At 43.5% G+C, this 19739-nt stretch overlaps 5 protein-coding genes across 5 annotated transcripts; 1 reads left to right on the top strand and 4 right to left on the bottom strand.

Annotated features, from left to right (window-relative positions):
• Window positions 1-238: 238 nt before the first annotated feature.
• On the bottom strand, window positions 239-2035 carry PCYB_062960 (SICAvar-like protein; the record flags this gene model as incomplete). Its single annotated transcript, XM_004221463.1, has 1 exon — window positions 239-2035. One exon carries the CDS (start codon window positions 2033-2035, stop codon window positions 239-241), a length of 1797 nt encoding a protein of 598 aa, XP_004221511.1.
• Window positions 2036-3572: 1537 nt separating this feature from the next.
• Window positions 3573-5279, bottom strand: PCYB_062950 (hypothetical protein; the record flags this gene model as incomplete). The annotated part of the gene is made up of 2 exons (XM_004221462.1): window positions 3573-4252; window positions 4367-5279. 2 exons carry the CDS (start codon window positions 5277-5279, stop codon window positions 3573-3575), a joined length of 1593 nt encoding a protein of 530 aa, XP_004221510.1.
• Window positions 5280-7348: 2069 nt separating this feature from the next.
• On the bottom strand, window positions 7349-8479 carry PCYB_062940 (hypothetical protein; the record flags this gene model as incomplete). The annotated part of the gene is made up of 1 exon (XM_004221461.1): window positions 7349-8479. A coding segment is annotated over one exon (1131 nt), but the record flags the coding sequence as incomplete, so codon positions are not given.
• A 2697-nt stretch (window positions 8480-11176) lies between these two features.
• PCYB_062930 (hypothetical protein) lies at window positions 11177-14342 on the top strand (the record flags this gene model as incomplete). The annotated part of the gene is made up of 2 exons (XM_004221460.1): window positions 11177-13307; window positions 13501-14342. 2 exons carry the CDS (start codon window positions 11177-11179, stop codon window positions 14340-14342), a joined length of 2973 nt encoding a protein of 990 aa, XP_004221508.1.
• A 632-nt stretch (window positions 14343-14974) lies between these two features.
• On the bottom strand, window positions 14975-17950 carry PCYB_062920 (methionine- tRNA ligase; the record flags this gene model as incomplete). Its single annotated transcript, XM_004221459.1, has 2 exons — window positions 14975-14999; window positions 15300-17950. 2 exons carry the CDS (start codon window positions 17948-17950, stop codon window positions 14975-14977), a joined length of 2676 nt encoding a protein of 891 aa, XP_004221507.1.
• Window positions 17951-19739: the final 1789 nt, after the last annotated feature.

The raw sequence follows: 19739 nt of genomic DNA, 5'->3' as shown, positions 1-19739 counted from the left end.
ATATATATATAATAATATATNTNTNTNTNTNTNTNTNTTNTTNTTNTTTTTTTTTTTTTTTTTTTTTTTTCCCATCATGTGTGTATTACTTGTTGGGTGACAAATTCGGGGTCTATTATTTGCAGCATGCTTTTTTATGCGCCACTGGGGAAAATCGCCCAAGCGCTTAATTACACCAACCGATTTGCTCACGCGAATCCATGTGTGCACATGCAATCGCCAACACACGCTATCCCTCTCACTTGAGGACGAATTGCGAAATGTCGTCAGCCAAATTCTTGATGGCATCGTCGACTTCGCTGTTATCACCGTCCAGTAAATCCAGCAAAGTGTTCACGAAGGCTTCGGCTTCTTTCTTACCCTTCATGGTGTCCTTGTACTCTTCCGCAAGAGCACTATGAACGATGGCTTCGCTGATTAGAGATTTATGTCCTACATCAGGGGGGTTGTTTTGCGCCGTTGGCATTTTTTGCGCGTTCTGCGTTTCTGTTATCTGTTGCGCATATTCTGGGTCTTCAATTTCGTCCTCTACTTCCTCATCGTCCTCCTCCACGTCCACATCGTCATAGTTTGCGCTATCAGTTTCTCCCTCATCCTCCGTGTCGTCTTCGTTAGCATTCTCCTTCTCCACGTCGTTCTCTACTTCCCTTTCCACCAACACTTCTTCCTCCTTCGAACTGATATCCTTATCTTTGTCACTCAAATTTACTGCTTGTAAACTGTTAGGGTCTGCTGTCTGTCCGGAGTTCACCCCCCCTGTTGGTGGGCTCACAACAGTTATCTGTGATGCTCCATTGGAAACCTGTTCTGACACCTGCGCTGCACTTGTGGTGGTTTTTTTACACACATCACAATTTTCATTAGTGCACTGTCCGCTCTCTGCGTTGGGACATGTGCTTTTGGCTGCTGTGTGAGTACATCCCTCCCCACCTTTACATCCTTCTGTATTGCCCGGACAGGTCGTAACCACTGTTGTCCCTTCTTTCCCTGTTGTCCCTGCTTCCGGTGCTGTCTGTGGTGTCCCTTCTTCCTCTGCTCCCGGTGCTTTCGGTGCTTTCGGTGCTTCCGGTGTTTCCGATACTTTCTCCGTTTCCAATGCTTTCTCTGTTCCCACTGTATTGTCCAAAACCGCTTCTTCTGCCTTATCCTCCTTTGAACTAATATCATTATCTTTGTCACTCAATTTTTCTTCTTGTAAGTTGTTAGTGTCTGCTGTCTGTCCAGAGTTCACCCCCCCTGTTGGTGGGCTCACAACAGTTATCTGTGATTCTTCAGTGAGAACCTGTTCTGACACCTCAGCTGGACTTGTGGTGGTTTTTTTACACACATCACAATTTTCATTAGTGCACTGTCCGCTCTCTGCGTTGGGACATGTGCTTTTGGCTGCTGTGTGAGTACATCCCGCCCCACCTTCACATCCTTCTGTATTGCCCGGACAGGTCGTAGCCGCTGTTGCCCCTTTTGTCCCATCTGTCCCTTCTGTATCTGTTGTCCCTTGTGGCGGTGTTCCTGGTGCTCCCAGTTCTCCCGATGCTCCCGGTTCTCCCGGTTCTTCCGATTTTCCCGGTGCTGCCGATGCTACCGGTACTTCCGGTATTACCGATGCTTTCTTTGTTTCCTCTGTTTCCTCTGTTCCCACTGTCTGGTCCAAAACCGATTGTGCTACCTCTTCTGGCCCTGCTGCCGGTTTTTCCGGTGCTTTCTCTACTGCCTCTGCTGTCAATGCTTTCTCTGTTTCTTCTGTCCCGTGGGAATCCACTGTCCCGCGGGAATCCACTGTCTCGGGGGGATCCACTTTCTGGTCGGAATCCACTTCCTCATCGTCATTCCCCTGCACGGAAACCCCCCCTCCATGCTGCTTCTTCAAATTTGGATGTGCTCCTCCTCCCACATGACCAGTCAAGTAGCCATTTTGTCCAAACCCATTTCTCAAATTCGTTTTTAGCTGATTTGAGTTGGTCACCTTTGCACAATTTAAATAAATTAAAAAGTTCCAAAAGAAAAGGGAAAAAGGGATTTTCCAAATGGCCTTCATTTTAACTCCTTCTTAATTACTACACGCGTGGAAACAAAAAAGGGGAACACATGCTTAGAGGTGCAAAGCTGCGTACGAGTAGTTACACACAGAGGGGGAGTTGTATATGTATGGCGTTGGTATGTACCGCGTTGGTATGTACCGCGTTGGTATGCACCGCGTTGGTATGCACCGCGTTGGTATGCAACTCGCTTACGTTGACGGACGAGTTGCCTTAGGCCAATCCAGAAGGCCAACAGAATGGGCAAGATGCAATTTCGCGGGGCGCGCCAACAGGTCGACCGAGATGGGACTGTCCCCACGGGGAAAAAAAAATACACAAAATTGAGCAACAAAATAGAGTAATAAGATGACAAAATAAAAATTCGCTAGAACTGGTCAGGACTATCCAAGCAGACTCGAACTTGCGAAAATAAAATTAAGTTTAACGCACACAGTGGCGAGGCCACCATCCAGTTGAGCGATCGCACTGGACTAGAGTAGTGACAAGAACCCAGAAAGTTCACACCAAAAGGGGAGAAATGTATCCCTCCGCTTGATAGAAAAGGACGCGTTTTCTTTTCTTTTCTTTTCTTTTTTAAACTTCTTTTCCCTTGGGGGGGTGTAAAAGTGGGACATTTTTCAGTCTGCTGTGTCTCTGTCTCTTCGTTTTTTTTTTTTTTATCCTTTTTGCGCACACGTGTCATCACACTATTGTCGCTACGTTTGGGAGCGTAAAGATGGGAATGTAAAAAGGGGAACGAATAACCGAGTGGATGGGGCATCAAATGGGTGGAGCGCCAAACGGAGCGACGATTCACACTTTAGATACTTCACCGTTAAAAACCCCTTCACTGGAACACCTTAAGTCAGTTAAAAGGGTATACAACCAGCCGAAAGGTTGTCTTTTTTTTTTTTTTGTTATTCCTTTTCCCCTTGCAATATTTAAAGAAGGCGCATTTTAACCGCTTCGTAGTTTTACACCCCTCCGTAGTGCTCTCTTTTACAAAGCATGATGTGAGAAACCCTTTCGTTTGACATTTTTAGGGAACACATATGTGGAACATGTACCACTTAACAGTTTACACTTAGTGAAACGGAAGAAGGTACTTCTCCAAATGAAGAATGTGTGCAAAGGGGAATGTACCTTTGGCGTAAAAAAAAAGTCTGTTATTTTGACCTGATCGTTTGTGTACCTATTTTTGCCTTTTTCTATTTACTGTGCCTGTTGCGTTTTTTTCGGCACCTTTTAGTCATCATTTTTTTCCCACTTTTTCTCTATTATACTCCTCCCTAACAAAAAGCCAATTTCACACATCTCCCCACTTACACACCTTTTCGAGATTTTTTTAAAATGATTAATGGGTGACCTGCCCAGCTAAAGCGAGTTTCTAAACATTTGCGACTGCGCAAGTTTTACAAAAAAAAAAAAGGGAACCACGAGGGGCGCATACCATTCTGTGTGGCCCCTGGCTAATATATGCAAAAAAAAAAAAAATTTCCATTTTGCTAAAGGGTTTACATAGTGCACTACGCAACACCTTAACGTGGAGTAAAATCATGCAATCTCATTTTCCGCGTTTAAGTGATTTAAAAAATATTGAGCCATATCCTTTGCTAACGCTTTGAGGGATTGGTCGATTCCGTTATCTGCGTTCAGTATGGTAATCAAATCAGCTACTAAATTATGGGTTTCTGTTTTAATGTTACGAACTCCTTTGTTGTTTGTTGCAGTGTCAATGAATGGGACCTCTGCATTTTGTTCCTCCACACTCTGTTCACCCGCTTTACCTTCTTCACCCGCTTTACCTTCTTCACCTGCTTTACCTCCTTCACCCGCGTTACCCTCTTCACCCGCTTTACCCTCTTCATCCTTTTCACCCTCTTCATCCTCCTCATCGAGTGCAACATCTTCGGTATCTTCCCCTTCGTATGTCTCTCCCTCCTCTTCTTCCTCATTTTCATCGACCATCTGGTCTCCTTCCTCCTCATCAGTTTCCTCTAAAACGGTTTCTTCCTCATCTTCAACATTTTTGAGGCCGTTAAATATTTCACGTATCACATTGTTGGCCCCTTCACCATCCGAGTTGTCTTCAATTTCGGGTTGTTTTCCCTCCGCTTCCTCTGCTACGGGATCCACACTGTTAACAACTTCGACGTGGGGTGTATCAACCGTTTGTGGACTGTCTTCAGACGTTCTCTCCTCCGCTACTTGATTTTCCCCTTCTTCAGTTCGCACTGAGGTGACGGGTGCAGCGTCAGCTGAGTGGGAAGCTTGACCTTGTTCGGTTTGCTGCGTTACCTCGGACGAAACACCAGGAGCAGTGGCCACACTCTCTTTTGTCTTCTCACTTTCACATTCCCTCTTGCATTCGGCACATTCTGGGTCTTCTGGGCATTTTGCGCATTCATCACATGTTGAGTCTTCTAGGCATTTTGAGCATTCTGGGCATTTTGAGCATTCTGGGCATTCTGCGCATTGTGGGCATTTTGAGCATTGTGGGTTTTCTGCGCATTGTGGGCATTTTGAGCATTGTGGGCATTCTGCGCATTGTGGGCATTTTGAGCATTGTGGGCATTCTGAGTCCGTTGGGCATTCTGAGCATGCTGAGTCCTTTGGGCATCCCGAGCATTCTGGACAATCAGCGACTTCGCAGTTCTCATGAACGACACAGTCCTCTGTACATGCATCATCAGTGCTACATTTTTCTGGGCAATTATTATCACCTTCTGTGCATTCAGGTACGCAAGGTGTACTACATTCGTTGCAACATTCTTCTCCTTCCTCCTGCTGACCTTTCGTCACCACTGGGGAGTCATTTTCTACGTGTTTTCCCTCCTCATTCTCTACTACGGAATTCACACCGTGAGTAACTTCGACGGGGGTGGCATCACTCTGTTTTGCATTGTCTGGGGGCGTTTTCTGCTCCGATTCTTGATTTTCCCCTTCTGCAGTTTCGACTGAGAGGGCGGATGGAGCGTCATCTGAGGGGGCCACTTCAGGTGACACTTCTTCGGTGGCTACTCTGTCTACAGGTAAGTCATCACTAGGGACACCCTCATTGACAACCTGCCCGTTGGCAACCCCCTCGCTGACCTCCTCACCGACCACCCCTGGATTCTCCATCAGGAGAGTCCTCAAAGTCGGCTTCTCCAAATTTACGACCGCCACATTCGGGACGGCGTCAATAGTTTCTTCCCTTTCCCCACATGCAAACTCGTTTAGAAAAAATAAACAGAAAATTAGGCACAAGCTGTTTTTCATCTTGCGATTCCGTGAGGGGGAATTATGATTTGGAGAAATTTCGCAAAGTGGCGAATTGGAGTGGCGAAAAGGTCTGTTCAAATGTTAGACTCCTTTCAAGTGTAGTTTTGGAAATGTTCACAAGTAGTGAAGCATGGAATGGTCGATTGTCGATTTGGCTTTTGGCTATTTGCTTCTGGTGTTGCAAAACTTTTTTTTTTTTTTATTAAAAAAAAAAAAAAAAATGAATAAAGTAACCAACTAGCGCAAGGAATTTTCCGTCCTGAGCAGCGCATTTCATTTAATTTTGGAAAATTTTGCACAGGTGAGAATCAAACGAGTTTTCACAAATCAGAACAGTCTGTTCCTTCGACGCACGTTAAGCGCCGCTCTACAACAGACACACACGTGTGTAAACGGCGCCCAAACAGAGGAACGAGTTCCCCGGGAAATTTGGCAAAACGTGGCGAGGTCACTGCCATTTTGCACCCTGGGATTGGGAAACTCGGAAAATTAATCACAGAGAAAAAAAACGGAAATCTTCGCAAAAAAAATGGAAATCTTCGCAAAAAAAAATGGAAATCTTCGCAAAAAAAAAAAGGAAATCTTCGCAAAAAAACGGAAAATTTTCACCGTAAATTGAAACAAATTTCACAGAAAGCAAAACATGAGAAACAAAAGCAAAGGGACACGAGAGAGCCTCTCCACAGAGAAATTGACTAACCGGGGGAGACGCTTTTCCTTTGCTCGCTTTGCTCCACATAAATTTTTTCCCTTTCCAAATGTGCAATTTTAATCGTTGTTTGATTGTCCAACATGGAGCTGTCGATTCAACGTCACCTGATTTTTCTTCACACAACTTTTAAATCAGAAAAGAGGAAATTTTCACAAATTCGAAGATTTAATTACGTCTAGCCAAAATGAAAGTCACCGTTCTACTTAAAAGTCTACCGTTCTACTTTTTTTTTTTTTTTTTTTCTGTGGAAAAAACCGCCCCCCCCCCGTTGGGTATAAACCAAAAATTAATTACACCTTTTTAAGCAGCCGTGCTAACGTCCCCTCGGCCTCCACATTTTAATTTTTGCCAAGTGAACGCATTTCGCCAGTAAGGGAAAACTTCCTTTCATCATTAATTGCCATTTCGTGTGGACCATTTTTTCTCACCTTTTACAAAACGAGCAAACTGTTCCCGATTTACTAACAGGGGAAGAGGCCTATGGCAGCTGCGCGAATGTCCCCTCCACTTTGTCCATTTTTTTTTGCTGACGCGGAATCTTCCTTTTTCCGACCATGTCAATATCACAGTGGAAAAGGAACAAATGTTCGCTGCACAATTTTTAGCCATTTTGATCAATGTGCTGATATATTAGTCCCTCTCTTGGGGTGATCAATCGTTTGTGTGAACTTCCCCCCAAATGGGTACACACTTGCTGTGGAGTAAAAAGGGGAAACTGTTCATGCGGATAGGACAAACAAGTATGCACAACACCTAAACAACGCGACATGTGCATTGATCCACTCAACAATCACACCTTTACCAATTCACCAACATATGAAATGCAAATGGAAGAAGTTCCTTTTTTACATCATATCATGTAGGAGGTTGCTAATTTATCCGTCCCCTTTTTTTGCGCACTTTCAAACATCCACTGGGTAAACAATATCGTTCGTTAATTACACATGCGGGGATATTTTACAGCCGGACTGTCACTACGTACACACAGTGTTATGAGAGTGTTATGAATAGCCAACTGTTAGATGGGGCTCATTTTGCGTAACTGCGAATGGGGGGCACTTCCCCATTTTTACAACTTTCGAGATTTTCACTTTTTTCATTTTATTGACACAAAGGAGGATTACACTCAGGGAGGGAAGGCACAAACTTTACTTACTTACACTGCTCAGTTGCGTGTGAAAGGAAAAGCACAAAACGAACGTTAACGTTTTTTTCTCACAACCTGCTGTGCTTCTTGTAAAACTCTCCTAAATGATATGCCCCTATAGACATGAATGACTCATGGAGAGTCTCCCTTTTGGGTGTTTAAATCAGTGCTGAAAAATTCAGTCAAATCTTGGGCCAACATTCTTACCTCATTATCCCTTCCGCTTTCATCCAGCATTTTAATCATCCTTTCGACTAAAGCACCGGCTTCCTTCTTAATGTCATTCTCATTTTTATAATCTCCGATAAGCAGATCGTGTGCCTTGGCATCACTTGTTGGAACTGAGCGTTCTTCTTCTCCCCCTTCTTCCGGTTCTTTCGTTTCTCCTCCGTCTTCTTCTTCATCGTCCTGCTCGTCTATATTGCCCACTTCTTTACCTTCTAAGGGGGTGCTTTCCCCACTTTCTCTGTCCACACCCCCAGTGCTGCTTCCACCATCTGGATACTTTTCTTCTTCGCCTTCCTCGTTTGCCCCTTCCAGATGGTTTGCATCCACAGGCATGGCATTGTTTTGTCTCCCTGAGTCTCCGCCACTCCGTTTATGCGTCTCCATTTTTACTGCATCCATATCGATGTTTCCCTGTTCCTCATCATTTGTCTCGTTTTTTCTATGGTGATAAGGTCTGCTTCGCCCCGCGCTTTCTGCCTCGGTTGGTGCTGACTCGTGCGTTTCGTCCCAATTGGGATCGTCTCCCGCGTCATCGTCCACCTGTTCGTAATCGATCTGCTCGTGCTCTACCTCTTCATCGTCGTCCACCATGTCTGTATCCACCACGTCTGTATCCACCAAGTCTCCGTCCACTTCCTCACCGTCCACTTCCTCATTGCCCACTTCCTCACCGTCCACTTCCTCATCGTCCACTTCCTCACCGTCCACTTCCTCATTGTCCACTTCCTCACCGTCTACCTCTTCATCGTCCACTTCACCATCTCCCCCTGAGGTTGGCACATCCGCAGAGTTAACACTTTCTTCATGCTGCTGATTTTCCACAACGTCGGTGTCACCCCCCTCATCCAAGGGACCTTCCTCCGTTTCGTTGCTCCCTACATGGGTGCCCAACCCACCCTCTCTGAAACTCTCCCCTTCCTCCTCTACATCATCATTGCTTTCTTTGTATTCTTTGATGCCCTTCTCATCACTCACCCAGTTACTATCTACTGAACCGATTGTTAAATTGCCACGAGCGTGACTCGTAATTTTTCCGCTTGTCAGTTTGTACTCACGAGTAAGTATCAGCAGGGAGAGGAAGAAAAACGAAATGTGGATTATCTTTTTCATTTTCGTGAGCAGTGTGTTGGGGCAAAAAAAAAAAAAGAATATTCCTACTGAATGCGGGTTAACTTATAGGAGTATCAATTATGACGTTTTTTTTTTTTTTCTTTTTTTTTTTTCGTGGAGATAAAAAGAGATTATTTGTTTCTCCTTCAAAGTGAATTTCTCAATCGGTTGTTTTTATATATGTGTCCTTTTGTTTAACTCTTATGCAAAAAAAAAAAAAAAAATTCCACCTTGACAACTGCAATAAGGTGAATGTACCAGGGATGATCTGCACTTTTTCATTTCACAAACTTTGCCACATGCCATTGTAACCTCTTCGAATTATACTTTGCAAAAATATTTACACAAGAAAAAGGAACATACTCGGTAAGTGAACAAGGTATCCATGGTGAGCATCACCAATTTGTGCCACTCGCTTCTTTACCCTTGTTCAGTGTTTTCCTTTCCACACATGTCTCCCCGACTGCTTCCCCCCGTACAGGTCGTTCTTTTCTTTTCTTTTCAAACCGGTAAGGATAAAACAAAAAATAAAATGCTTTAACCCCTCTGCATGCGCGAAAACGCACTCCACTTTCGGCTCATAAAAAACGCCTTTTTCAAATTTGTTCTACTTGAACTACGTGACAACACATTGCTAAGCAGAAGTGCTCACCCAGGTTATGGGGGAAGCGCAAAATGTCAAGGTAGCAAAATAGCAAAATGGCAAAACGGCACTTTAAACGCTCCTCCAATGCACTTCCAAACATGTGCCTTTTTTTACACCTTTCCAAATTGACAAAAAGTGGAGGGCCGACGATGCTGCATTAGAGGTAGATCACTATGTGGCAAAAAAAATTAATTCCATCTTTTTTCACACTTTCAAGTGAGACCACAAAGTGGAGGAACCAACATCTGACTAACAACTGCAGTACGCATGCCTTTCTTCCACCCATCCACATGAGTGAGGACAAAAAAAGGTACAGTGTAGCATCGGCTAAAAGCTTTTTTTTTCCCCCCCCAAGTGGAGTGCAACACCCAGAGTGGATTGGTACCTACCACAAGTGAGGCGACATTTCTCCACGAAAAAGGGAAAGGGAAAAGAAGAATGGAGTGGAAATAACAGCTGGATATAGACGATAACATCAAACAGATTGGACGTTCATCAGTATCAAAACGCGTCTTTCAATTTTATCAAACTTGCCAAGTAAAGCTAATTCGTATGGTGGGCCTACAAAGCTGCTGCTGGCTCACCGACGTAACAGCGTTTCACCCCCTTCGTTCATATGTGTATGTATGGACCGGGATAAACTTCACCAGATGATAAGCCACTTTGTAAAAAGCATCTCTCGAGCAATGCACCAGGTAGAATCACAAAAAAATTTGTCCACATTGGGAAATTTTTCATTTTTTTCTTTCGCAAAATGTAACCCGCTTCTTTTTTTTTCCCCCCTCCTTATTTTGTACCAACTGAGCGTTATCACTCCGTTGAGTAGAACAAAATAACACATAAACGCACCCACTGGGCTACTTCCAAGCGGGTTGGCAGAAATAAAAAAGACGCGACCAACGATTTGGCGCTAACTGCAAAGGTTTGAGAAGAACCCCCCAAAGGTGCCTCCACCCAGAAAAAAAAATAAATAAATAAACAGACAAAAAAATACAAATACAAAAATGTGCACAAATAGGAACAGCGACGTATGCGTAGAGTACCACGGGTAGGCGTTCTATTCCAGGCTGCCCTTCACACCATAGGTAGCTATTCAAACTGCTCCTGAATTGTTCTTTCCCATTTCAGGTCCCTATTTCAGGTCCCCCTTCCAGCGTATCTTTCTCATTCGAATTGTGTTAGCCCCCTTCGCGCCAAGTGGTGAATCCGTTTTTCAAGCCTATAAGGGAGAGGTCCCGTTGACAATCTACTCACAGAGAAGCTGTTCTACGTGCGAAGTGAAAAAACGCACATGATTTTATGTGCCTACGTGTAGCTCTCTTTCTTTCCCTCTTTCTTTCTCCCTTTTCTTTCTTTTTTTTTTTCATTCGTTCGACCCCCTTTTTGAAAGGCTAAAGGGGGCAACCGCGCAAAACAACTGCAAAGATTTGTGTTGCTCTTCTGCATTGGCCATCAAAATAAGGAAAACGGAGGAGAGCATACCTGCTGAGCGAGTGGTACATATATAAGTACATATATGTGTATATTTTTTTTCCCTTTCTGAGTGAGAAATAAATGTAGCACCCACTAAAAACTGCCGCTTCGCTTATGGGTAAAAGAATATAGGGCCCTGTCAACCTCCCTAACTCCCACCCCATTCCTTCTTCATGCTTTTTACGCTTTCTCCCACCGCTGCGTAAACCCAAAGAACGTTTTCCCCTTTTTAAAAATTCCCCCACCCCATCCCCAGTGAAATGTTACATTTTTTTGTAGTGCCAAAATTGCATGTTGTCATTTGCCTAGCAGATGCTGCAGCTCAGTTGCGATAGACCCTTCCTGCGTTACAATTCATATATAAATAAATGTACACGTGAAAAAAAAAAAAAGTAATCCCATAGTGTATATGCATATGCATATACATATTGCATACGTGTGGACATACGTAACAACTACGATCCTGTTTATCCCCGCCTCTGAACTATACTACCCTTATGACCAACACAAGGGGAGAGAATTTCCCCTTCGCCAAAAACCATGGCATCGATTACCTGTTTAGAAAAAATATCCACAACATGGATGGCATCGAAGGGAAAATAAAAACCATGTATGAAGATTTCCATGTGCACGAAATTACGAGAAATAACAACATTTTGCACTTGGAACAGCTCATACATAGAGAAAAAATTAATCAAATTATTCACCAGAATGAGGAAGACGAGAGGGAGAAAATAATCAGGAGCATCTCCAAAACGGAGTTACACTTGCATGTGCTAGCCAAGTATGTAAACAAAGACAATGTGAAAACGTTCAGGCAATTTCTTACTTTGTTACACGACATATATCAGTTAAAGTTGAACAGTGAGGCGGGTGAGTTACCGCAGGAGTTGCCGAGGGACGGCTTGAAGAAAATGTCCATTCCGTACTGTCTCTTTATACACCTGGACGAGATGCCTACTCCGGCGAACTCCCACTTGGATGAAAATGGGAATTCCATTCGCGGTGAAGAACCCCTTTGTAGTGAGGGACTCCCCCAAGAGGACCCCACGGATGGAAACAAAACCACGCGCAGAAACATCCACAACGTTATAAAACAGTATTACCCATTTCTCCTGACGGAAACGAAAAATGTCCCCCAGAGCCAAAGTGTCCTTTCGCATGGAAACATACTACAAGGAAATGCCAACTGTGAAAATAACAGTGTAGAGTTCATTAAAGAAAAAAAAGACGATGCACAAATCAGCGCGATACAAATATATCCATCCTTTAATTGCTTAAAAACTCTTTTGCCACAAAACATATTTAACAAATTAAAAGGAAATGCGAAGAAATCTCGATTCAGCCAAAACGATGAATTGGAAAATATTATCTGCCAAAAGTTGGACCAAATGGAAGAAAAAAAAAAAATTACAAAATTGCCTGAACAGGTGAGGCAGTTTTGCGGAGAAGGAATCTCCCAGGAAAGCTCTAACGCTGCAATGGGATTCTTCGAAAATAAGAAAAGGAAAATTGAGTGCGGGACTTTGGCTCACAGTTTCGATGGCAACTGCACAGGGGGGGGGAATAAAAAAGTGCGCGGGGAAGAGGGAGGCGAAGCGGAAGTCAAAATGGAAGTCAAATCGGAAGTCAAAGCGGAAGGAAGGGCCACTACTGCCAACCTTCGTGAGAATCCCCCGCGTGACGATTCAAAAGACAAAGCGAAGGGGGGAGACACCCCAAAAGGGATAACCCCAATATGTGACGAAGAGGGCGTTCCCCCCAACGGACATGTTCCCCCCTACAGTGTAGGTAAAAATGGCAACACGGGCCACACCTATTCCAACCAGCTTAACCACGAAGAACACTCCGAAAACGCTACAGGGGGGAACTTCCTGGACAAGCTAAACGATCACAGGAAGAAGAAAAACGAACAGAAAAAGGGAAAGAAGTACCTGCACTTCAATCTGTACAAGGAAAACAAAGACATATGCGAAGTGCTGCACAAAATAAAAATAAATTTAAAGAAAAAAAACGGAGACATATCATACTGTGGGATTAAGGACAAGAGGGGAATAACGGTGCAGAGGTTTTGTATTCACAAGGCGAAGAAGTTTGACTTGTTTAGGCTGATAATGGGGGGGGACAGTGTCAGCCGCGATAGAGGCGGTGATAGAGGCGGAGATAGAAGTGGTGGTAGAAGCGGCGATAGAAGAGGCGATAGAAGTAGTGGTCGAAGCGGCGATGGAAGTAGTGGTCGAAGCGGCGATGGAAGCGCTGGTAGGGGTGACCCCCCCTCCTGGTGCAACAACGTCTACGTGTCGAACCTGAGTTACAAAAAAAAAAAACTCTCCCTGGGCGATTTACAGGGGAACTTCTTCAAGGTACTAATTAGAGGAGTGGAGGACACCTCGGAGGAAAAATTTTGTGCACTCGCTGACAACTTTAGGAAGGCAGGATTTGTAAACTACTTTGGCCACCAACGGTTTGGCAGTAAGCAAATAAAAAATTACGAAATTGGCATCTGCATACTGAAGAAGAATTACAAGCAGGCCCTCTTCCACGTCATTGAGAATGCCGGGCTGGACAGCTCCAAGAAGGGTCGCCTCATTGAGTACTTGAACGAGTTGGATGCGACAAACCGAGTGGAAGGCGAAGAAGAGGTCGTCGTTCTGACCACACCCAATGATGAGTCACATGTGTGGAAAGACGAGAAAGACGAGAAAGATAGTCAGGCAGAAGGAAACCCAACCGCACACGTTGAGAATGCCTCTCTGCCACTACCAAACTGCGAAAAAAAAACCTTTTTTAAAAAAAAAAAAAATGAACGACACATCACACAGAAATGCAAAAGAAGAGCAAAATCAACTTCCGAAAGAAATTTCCGAAATTGTAAATTCCATTTCGAGTCACTCCCATGTAGAAAAAACAATTTTGTGCTCCTTAAAAAATGATAAAAAATTTAAAAATGCATTCATGAATTTACCCAAGGATATATTTTCCCTCTTCATACATTCTACCCAAAGTCTCATATTCAACATCCTTGCGGATGTACGAATGAAGAAGTATGGCTTTGCCGTCGTGGTTGGCGATCTTATCGAGTCCAGTCGTAACAACGAAGAAGCTCTAAGCAGTGATAATTTCACTGAGCATCACTCAGATGAGTCGGAAAGTGGTGAACCTTTATACGAAACGAACATAATCGTAGTGACACCTGAAAATATTTCTCTGTACGATATTTACGATGTCGTTTTACCATTCCCTGGAGATAAGAATTTTGTGTTTCCTCCAAACCTCACCGAAGAATACAAATCTGTGTTGAGCAATTTGCGCTTATCGTTAGATGACTTTCGATCCGAAAAGAACTTCTTCAGTGCACCTGGTGGTTATCGAAAGGTCGTTGTAAAGCCTCGTGATTTCAAGTCCCTTTTTATTAAAAGTGACGCAGCGGGTGGCGGCAGGATTCCCTTCATACGGAGTGATTTGACCAAGCTGGTGGAGCAGGAGGGGTGGGCGCCCAACTCGGAGGCCAACTCGGCTGAGAGGAGTGAGGAACCAAACAGGGACGCCGCCAATCCCGCTGCTACAACGCGCATGGCGGACGAAATGCAGACACACATCACCTTCGTCCAGAGTGACGTCTACCACGAGCATTTAATTAAGGAGGTACCCAACTATCGAACGACGGCCTCCGTCCTTTTGACTTGCTCTTTACCCAAATCGTCCTACATCACGGTGGCGCTCCTGGAGGTGCTGAACAGTTAGGCGGTTCATCAACAGGGTAGGTAACCAGTTGACCACTGGAAAGTTACATGAACGGTTTTTCTCGCAAGCTAGTTTTGCGAAACCGGTTAGGGTGAAGTTATATGCGACTTCCCCCCCTTTCCTCAAATTTTGCAGCGGTTAGGGTAGCAAACCGCGTGCGTAGTGTTCACGCGCTATTTGGCTGGGATCCCAAATGGGCTGGCACAAAAGGGGCCCCTTGCCAAGTGCTTGCGTTGCTGACAGCTCGCGGAGGGGAAACTCCTCTCGTCATTTACGAATTAAAATTTTTTTTATTTTTAATGGGGTGTCTATATGGAGAGACACAATTTAGGTTTACACGTTTATACGTTTATACGTTATTTTAACTTTTTTTTTTCTTTTTTTTGTTACTATGCCAAATATTCACATGGTTAAATGCTAAAGGACCAAATGAATTCAGAAAAAAAATAAAATAAAATAATTATGCATAGGCACAGGTGCGTCCGCTGAGATATCTTCGCACCCGTCCGTATGCAATTATGTGCTCACGCGCACTGACTGACGCCCCTATGCTAAGCACACCCTTTTTTCGCGCCTGCGTGTGTGTGGCCTTCTCTCGCGCTTATAAGGGTATCCACAGGGGTTAACTGCATTCACGAGTAAGCGTGGGGAAACACGCTGGGGAAAACAGGCGGGGAAAAACAGGCGGGGAAAAACAGGCAGGGAAAAACAGGCAGGGAAAAACAGGCGGGGAAAAACAGGCAGGGAAAAACAGGCAGGGAAAAACACGCAAAGGAAAACACGCTGGGGAGTGTGAAATCAAACCTTTGCGTGCGTGAGTAGCCAATTTGATGGTGCAGCAGTTGAAGTGGGTCTCCGTCACTACGTCGTTACACGGCCGCATAGCCGCATCGTCGCACCGCTACACCGCTACACCGCTGCACCGCCACACCGCTGCACCGCGCGGGTCAAAAAAACTTGAGGGGCCCGCTGCTCTGCGTGGAGTGGTAGAAGGGCATGTCCTCGGATGAGGCGAAAACCAAGGGCACGGTTTTCTCGAAAAAACAGTGACCATTAATAATGGACAGTTCCAAAGAGTTGACCTCCTTCTTAGTTAAATTGTCCCGTTGCTTTACAAGCGTTTTGTAATTCTTAGCCTTAATTAAAGTCCCCGTCTGCATATTCGTCTCCCTGGCAAAGGTAAACACTTCCTTGTTCACATGAGGGATGATGGCATTAACAGTAATGTTATTAATGGTGATAGGCTTAATATTCATAATAGCTACGGTGAACATACTGATACAGTTGGGAGGTGTAGGTAGGTAGAGAACAGCGAGATGCTTCTCCTGGTCATCGACCTCAATTTCGAAAATGGTGGCCGCTTTTTGACCCTCTTCCTGCTTCACAATACTGACAATTTTGCACACACGCATTATGACCTTTTGAATTTTTATTTGAGCACTTTCCACCTCAAATTTTTTAAATAAAATATTGTCGTTATTAATTTGTACCCCTTCTTGTAAGTTATTCAACCAGGGGTTCAAATCGACAATGCTTTTCTTGGGGGTATTTAATTTTTGGAAAATTTGGGAAGCAATGGATGGAATAAAAATATCCAAATAGTGGCCAATGAGATAAATGGCTTCCATCATGATCCTAATTATGTGCAATTTTTTATTATGGTCTTCATTTTTGTATTTCCATGGGGCCAACTCGGTCAGAAATTTATTCAAATCTTTGCACACGTTTACTGTTTTTTCACAACACAGTTGAACGCAATAAGTCTGCATGTGGAATTCCACTCGGTTAATAAAGTGCAGCAGGCTGAAGGGCAAGTCGATGTCGTACTCCTCAAAGAGGGGAGGGATCTTTGACTCATTTGATAGCTGACAAAGGGATAATGTCCTCTGCACCAAATTTCCAATCGTGTCCGCTAAATCGGAGTTACACATATCGACTAGGTTATCTATGTCGAAACGCATGTCGAATCCTCTCTTAGTCTCCTTAATGACGTGGAAGCGAAAAGCATCCGATCCATAGGCCTCAATTATTTCAATGGGATTTATTACATTGCCTAACGATTTAGACATTTTTTTTCCATCCGCAGCTAGGACAAAGCCATGACAAAATACACTTTTGGGGAGATCCAAATTTACTGACATGAGAATGGTGGGGAAGATAACTGTGTGGAACCACACGATGTCTTTTCCAATCAGGTGAACATTTGCTGGCCAATAATCCTCCTTCCCATCTACGATGAAGCAATTAGAATAATAATTTATCAGAGCATCCATCCACACATACATAACATGCTTGTTGTCACTTGGGACAGGAATTCCCCAAGAAAATTTCGTTCTGCTACAGGACAGATCAGCCAAAGGTTCCTTCAGTCTCTGCAAAATCTCATTCCTCTTCTGTTCCGGTTGGATAAAATGGGGATTCTCAAGTATATACTCGATTAACCTTTCCTGATATTTCGACATTTTAAAAAAGTACGATGATTCTTTCATTTTTTCCAACTTTATATTGTTAAGTGGATCCCTATAATTCATTAATTTCGCTTCGTTCTCGGGTACGTATGTCTCCTCACGGACGTTGTACCATCCTTCGTATTCACCCAAATAAATATCTTTGTTCTCTTCACATTTGGTCCAAATTTCTTGTGCAATTTTTTTATGTTTATCACATGTCGTTCTCACATAGTAGTCCTCATCCACATGCAACAATTTATTTAACTCCTTAAATTTAAGTACATTTCTATCGCATAATTCTTGTGGAGTGATATTATTTCTCGCTGCCTGATTGGCAATCTTCATTCCGTGTTCATCAGCACCTGTCGTGAAGAACACCTTCCTCCCTATGTTTTTGTGATACCTCGCAATAGCATCTGCTAGCACTATTTCGTAAGCATGTCCAATATGGGGATCTCCATTCACATAGTTAATCGCCGTCGTTATATAAAATTTTTCCTTCTTCAAATAAGAGTTGATATTTTTCTCATGAATTTTGGAAATAAATAAATTGTAAATATTTTTATATTTGTAAATATGCTCTACGTCCTTCAGAATTTTCTGTACGTCCTCCAGTTGGTTTATTTTCTCAATATATTTGCTTATGTGTTCCCAACTCTCTCGGCATATTTCAATATTGCAGTGGGTCAATGAGGTATATACAAAGATATCTGCCAAGGTTAACATGTCGTTACTATCCCCCCCTTGGTGATTTTGTCCCGAGCTGCATATGAAATTTTTATTTGGATTTTCCTTTAGGTAACTCTCCAACTCATCTAGACTATCAATTATTTTCTTTTTGTTTAACACTTCGATGTGCTTCTCCAAGAGGTCACTCCACTCTACCCATGACATGTATAACCGTAGCTTGTCATCCAAACACTTTTTACTTTCCGCATTTCGTAACCGATGGAACAGGAAACATATTGCCTTGGTCGAACTGACGTAATTATTTTCGTAAATCAGAAGCGGCTTCTTATTCACTACGAGACTCTTCTCTATATCAAAGCTCCTTGTGTAGAAGAAATCGTCGCACAGTTCCACTTGGAAGCTGTAAATGTGCGCCGCCAGCATGCATTTTACCGTGTTGGGGAAATACTTGTGCGGGTATAAAATCATGTTTTATCCTTTGGGGGGCTCTTCAGCGTTGGGGTGAGTAAGGGAGTTGCTCCTTGGCTCGGTCGGTGCAAGCTCCTGTGTCCCTACGTCGCTTCGCCGCGCGCGGGGGCTGGACGCTTTTCCACACGTCCGTTCAGGCGATTGCGTATATGCAGGGATATTCACACGCAGCTGCTTCTTTGCCTCTTTGCCTCTTTGCCTCTTTGCCTCTTTGCCTCTTTGCCTCTTTGCCTCTTTGCCTCTTTGCCTCTTTGCCTCTTTGCTTCTTTGCCTCTTTGCTTCTTTGCTACTTTACTTCTTTGCTACTTTTCTTCTTTTATTTATTTTTTTTCAAACCTCTTTACTTTTACTGTATGATTGGCTTGAGAAAAAGAAACGTTTTCATGTGATAGGAGTAACAGGCTAGGGGGTTCCTTTCTAACATTGCAAATAAGGGGGGTGGTGCAAAAGGGACTGAAGGGGGAAAATGAACTATGGGGGGGGGGCCTGGTAACCGTGTTCTGTACGTGCGATGTACCGTTGGGGTTACACGAACGGGCGCGAAATAAATTTGTTCGTAAAATATATCTGGGGTTACAATCTTGCTATGACTTTCTCGTAAAGTTATTTATGAACTGAGCTGAAGCTGCGTTGCCGCTAAGTTCCTCTAAATTGCTGGTGCTACCTTAAAATTTGGTAAAAGTAAACGTTCTGAATTAAAACGAAGTATTAATACGTAATGCGATCGGTTGAGAAAAACAGATTTTTTTTTTTTTTTTTTTTTTTTTTGGCTACTCCTTTTATGCGCATGCAAATGAGAACGGGGGGTGGGCTTGGAAAGGGGGCGGAAAAAACGTCCCATCTGGCGCATGCCGCGCGGGCCTGCTAAGTTCGCAACCCTTCTACTCCTTAAGCCGCCTAGGCATGCGCATACGCGCGCTGTACAGCAAGGAGCAAATTTTATTCGCCGGACGAGGTTGCCTCATTGTGCATTTGCGACTTCGCAACGAAAGATATATCTCCACGCATATGTCCGTACACTGCTGTCAGAGGGCAACACACAAATTAAAAGTGAACGTAACCCCCCGCTTCTTTTCTTACACGCTTCGGCGCTACGCTTTTTTTAGCGACACCCTTTTTGCCGCGTAGAAACAGAAAAAACTTACGCGCTGCACCCCATCGCATTTTTTGCAGTAAAATGCGGATTTTTTCTCAGCTCTTATGTGCTCCTTTTTTGGGGGGGCCCTTTTATTCTCCTCTTTTTGGCCCTTTTTTATTCTCCTTTGTTTGCCTCTTTTTTATTCTCCTTTGTTTGCCTCTTTTATTCTCCTTTGTATGCCCCTTTTATTCTCCTTTTTTTTTACCCCCTTCATATTTTTTTTTTTTTCCCTTTTTTATTTTCCTTTTTTTTTGCCCCATTTTGTTTATCCCCCCACGCATCCATATCTATGCACAAAACTGTTTAAGTTTAAATTTAGTTCCACAAAATTGACACGCGTTGTTGCCCTGGGGAGGAGCTTCCTACAACGGTCATGAAAGTGAGCTGCCACATATGGATGTGCTGTGCATACACATATTCGCTTTTCATATGCGTGCAACTTTTCCTCGTCGCGAATTTGACAGAGGAGCAGTACATTTTTGTGCATTTTTTTTTTTTTTTTAAAGTTTATTTGTTGCCCAAGGGGTTATCGGAAAAAAATAAACATAAAACAAAACAAACTGAAATGGGATGAAGTGAAAAAAAAAGGATAAACGGGGGTATAGGCCTTCCGCTTCGGCCTTTGCACCCCCTTTTTTTTTTTTTTTTTTT

Source organism: Plasmodium cynomolgi, chromosome 6 (genome assembly GCF_000321355.1).
Source record: "Plasmodium cynomolgi strain B DNA, chromosome 6, whole genome shotgun sequence".
NCBI lineage: Eukaryota > Apicomplexa > Aconoidasida > Haemosporida > Plasmodiidae > Plasmodium > Plasmodium cynomolgi.
This window is presented reverse-complemented; position numbering and strand designations above follow the sequence as displayed.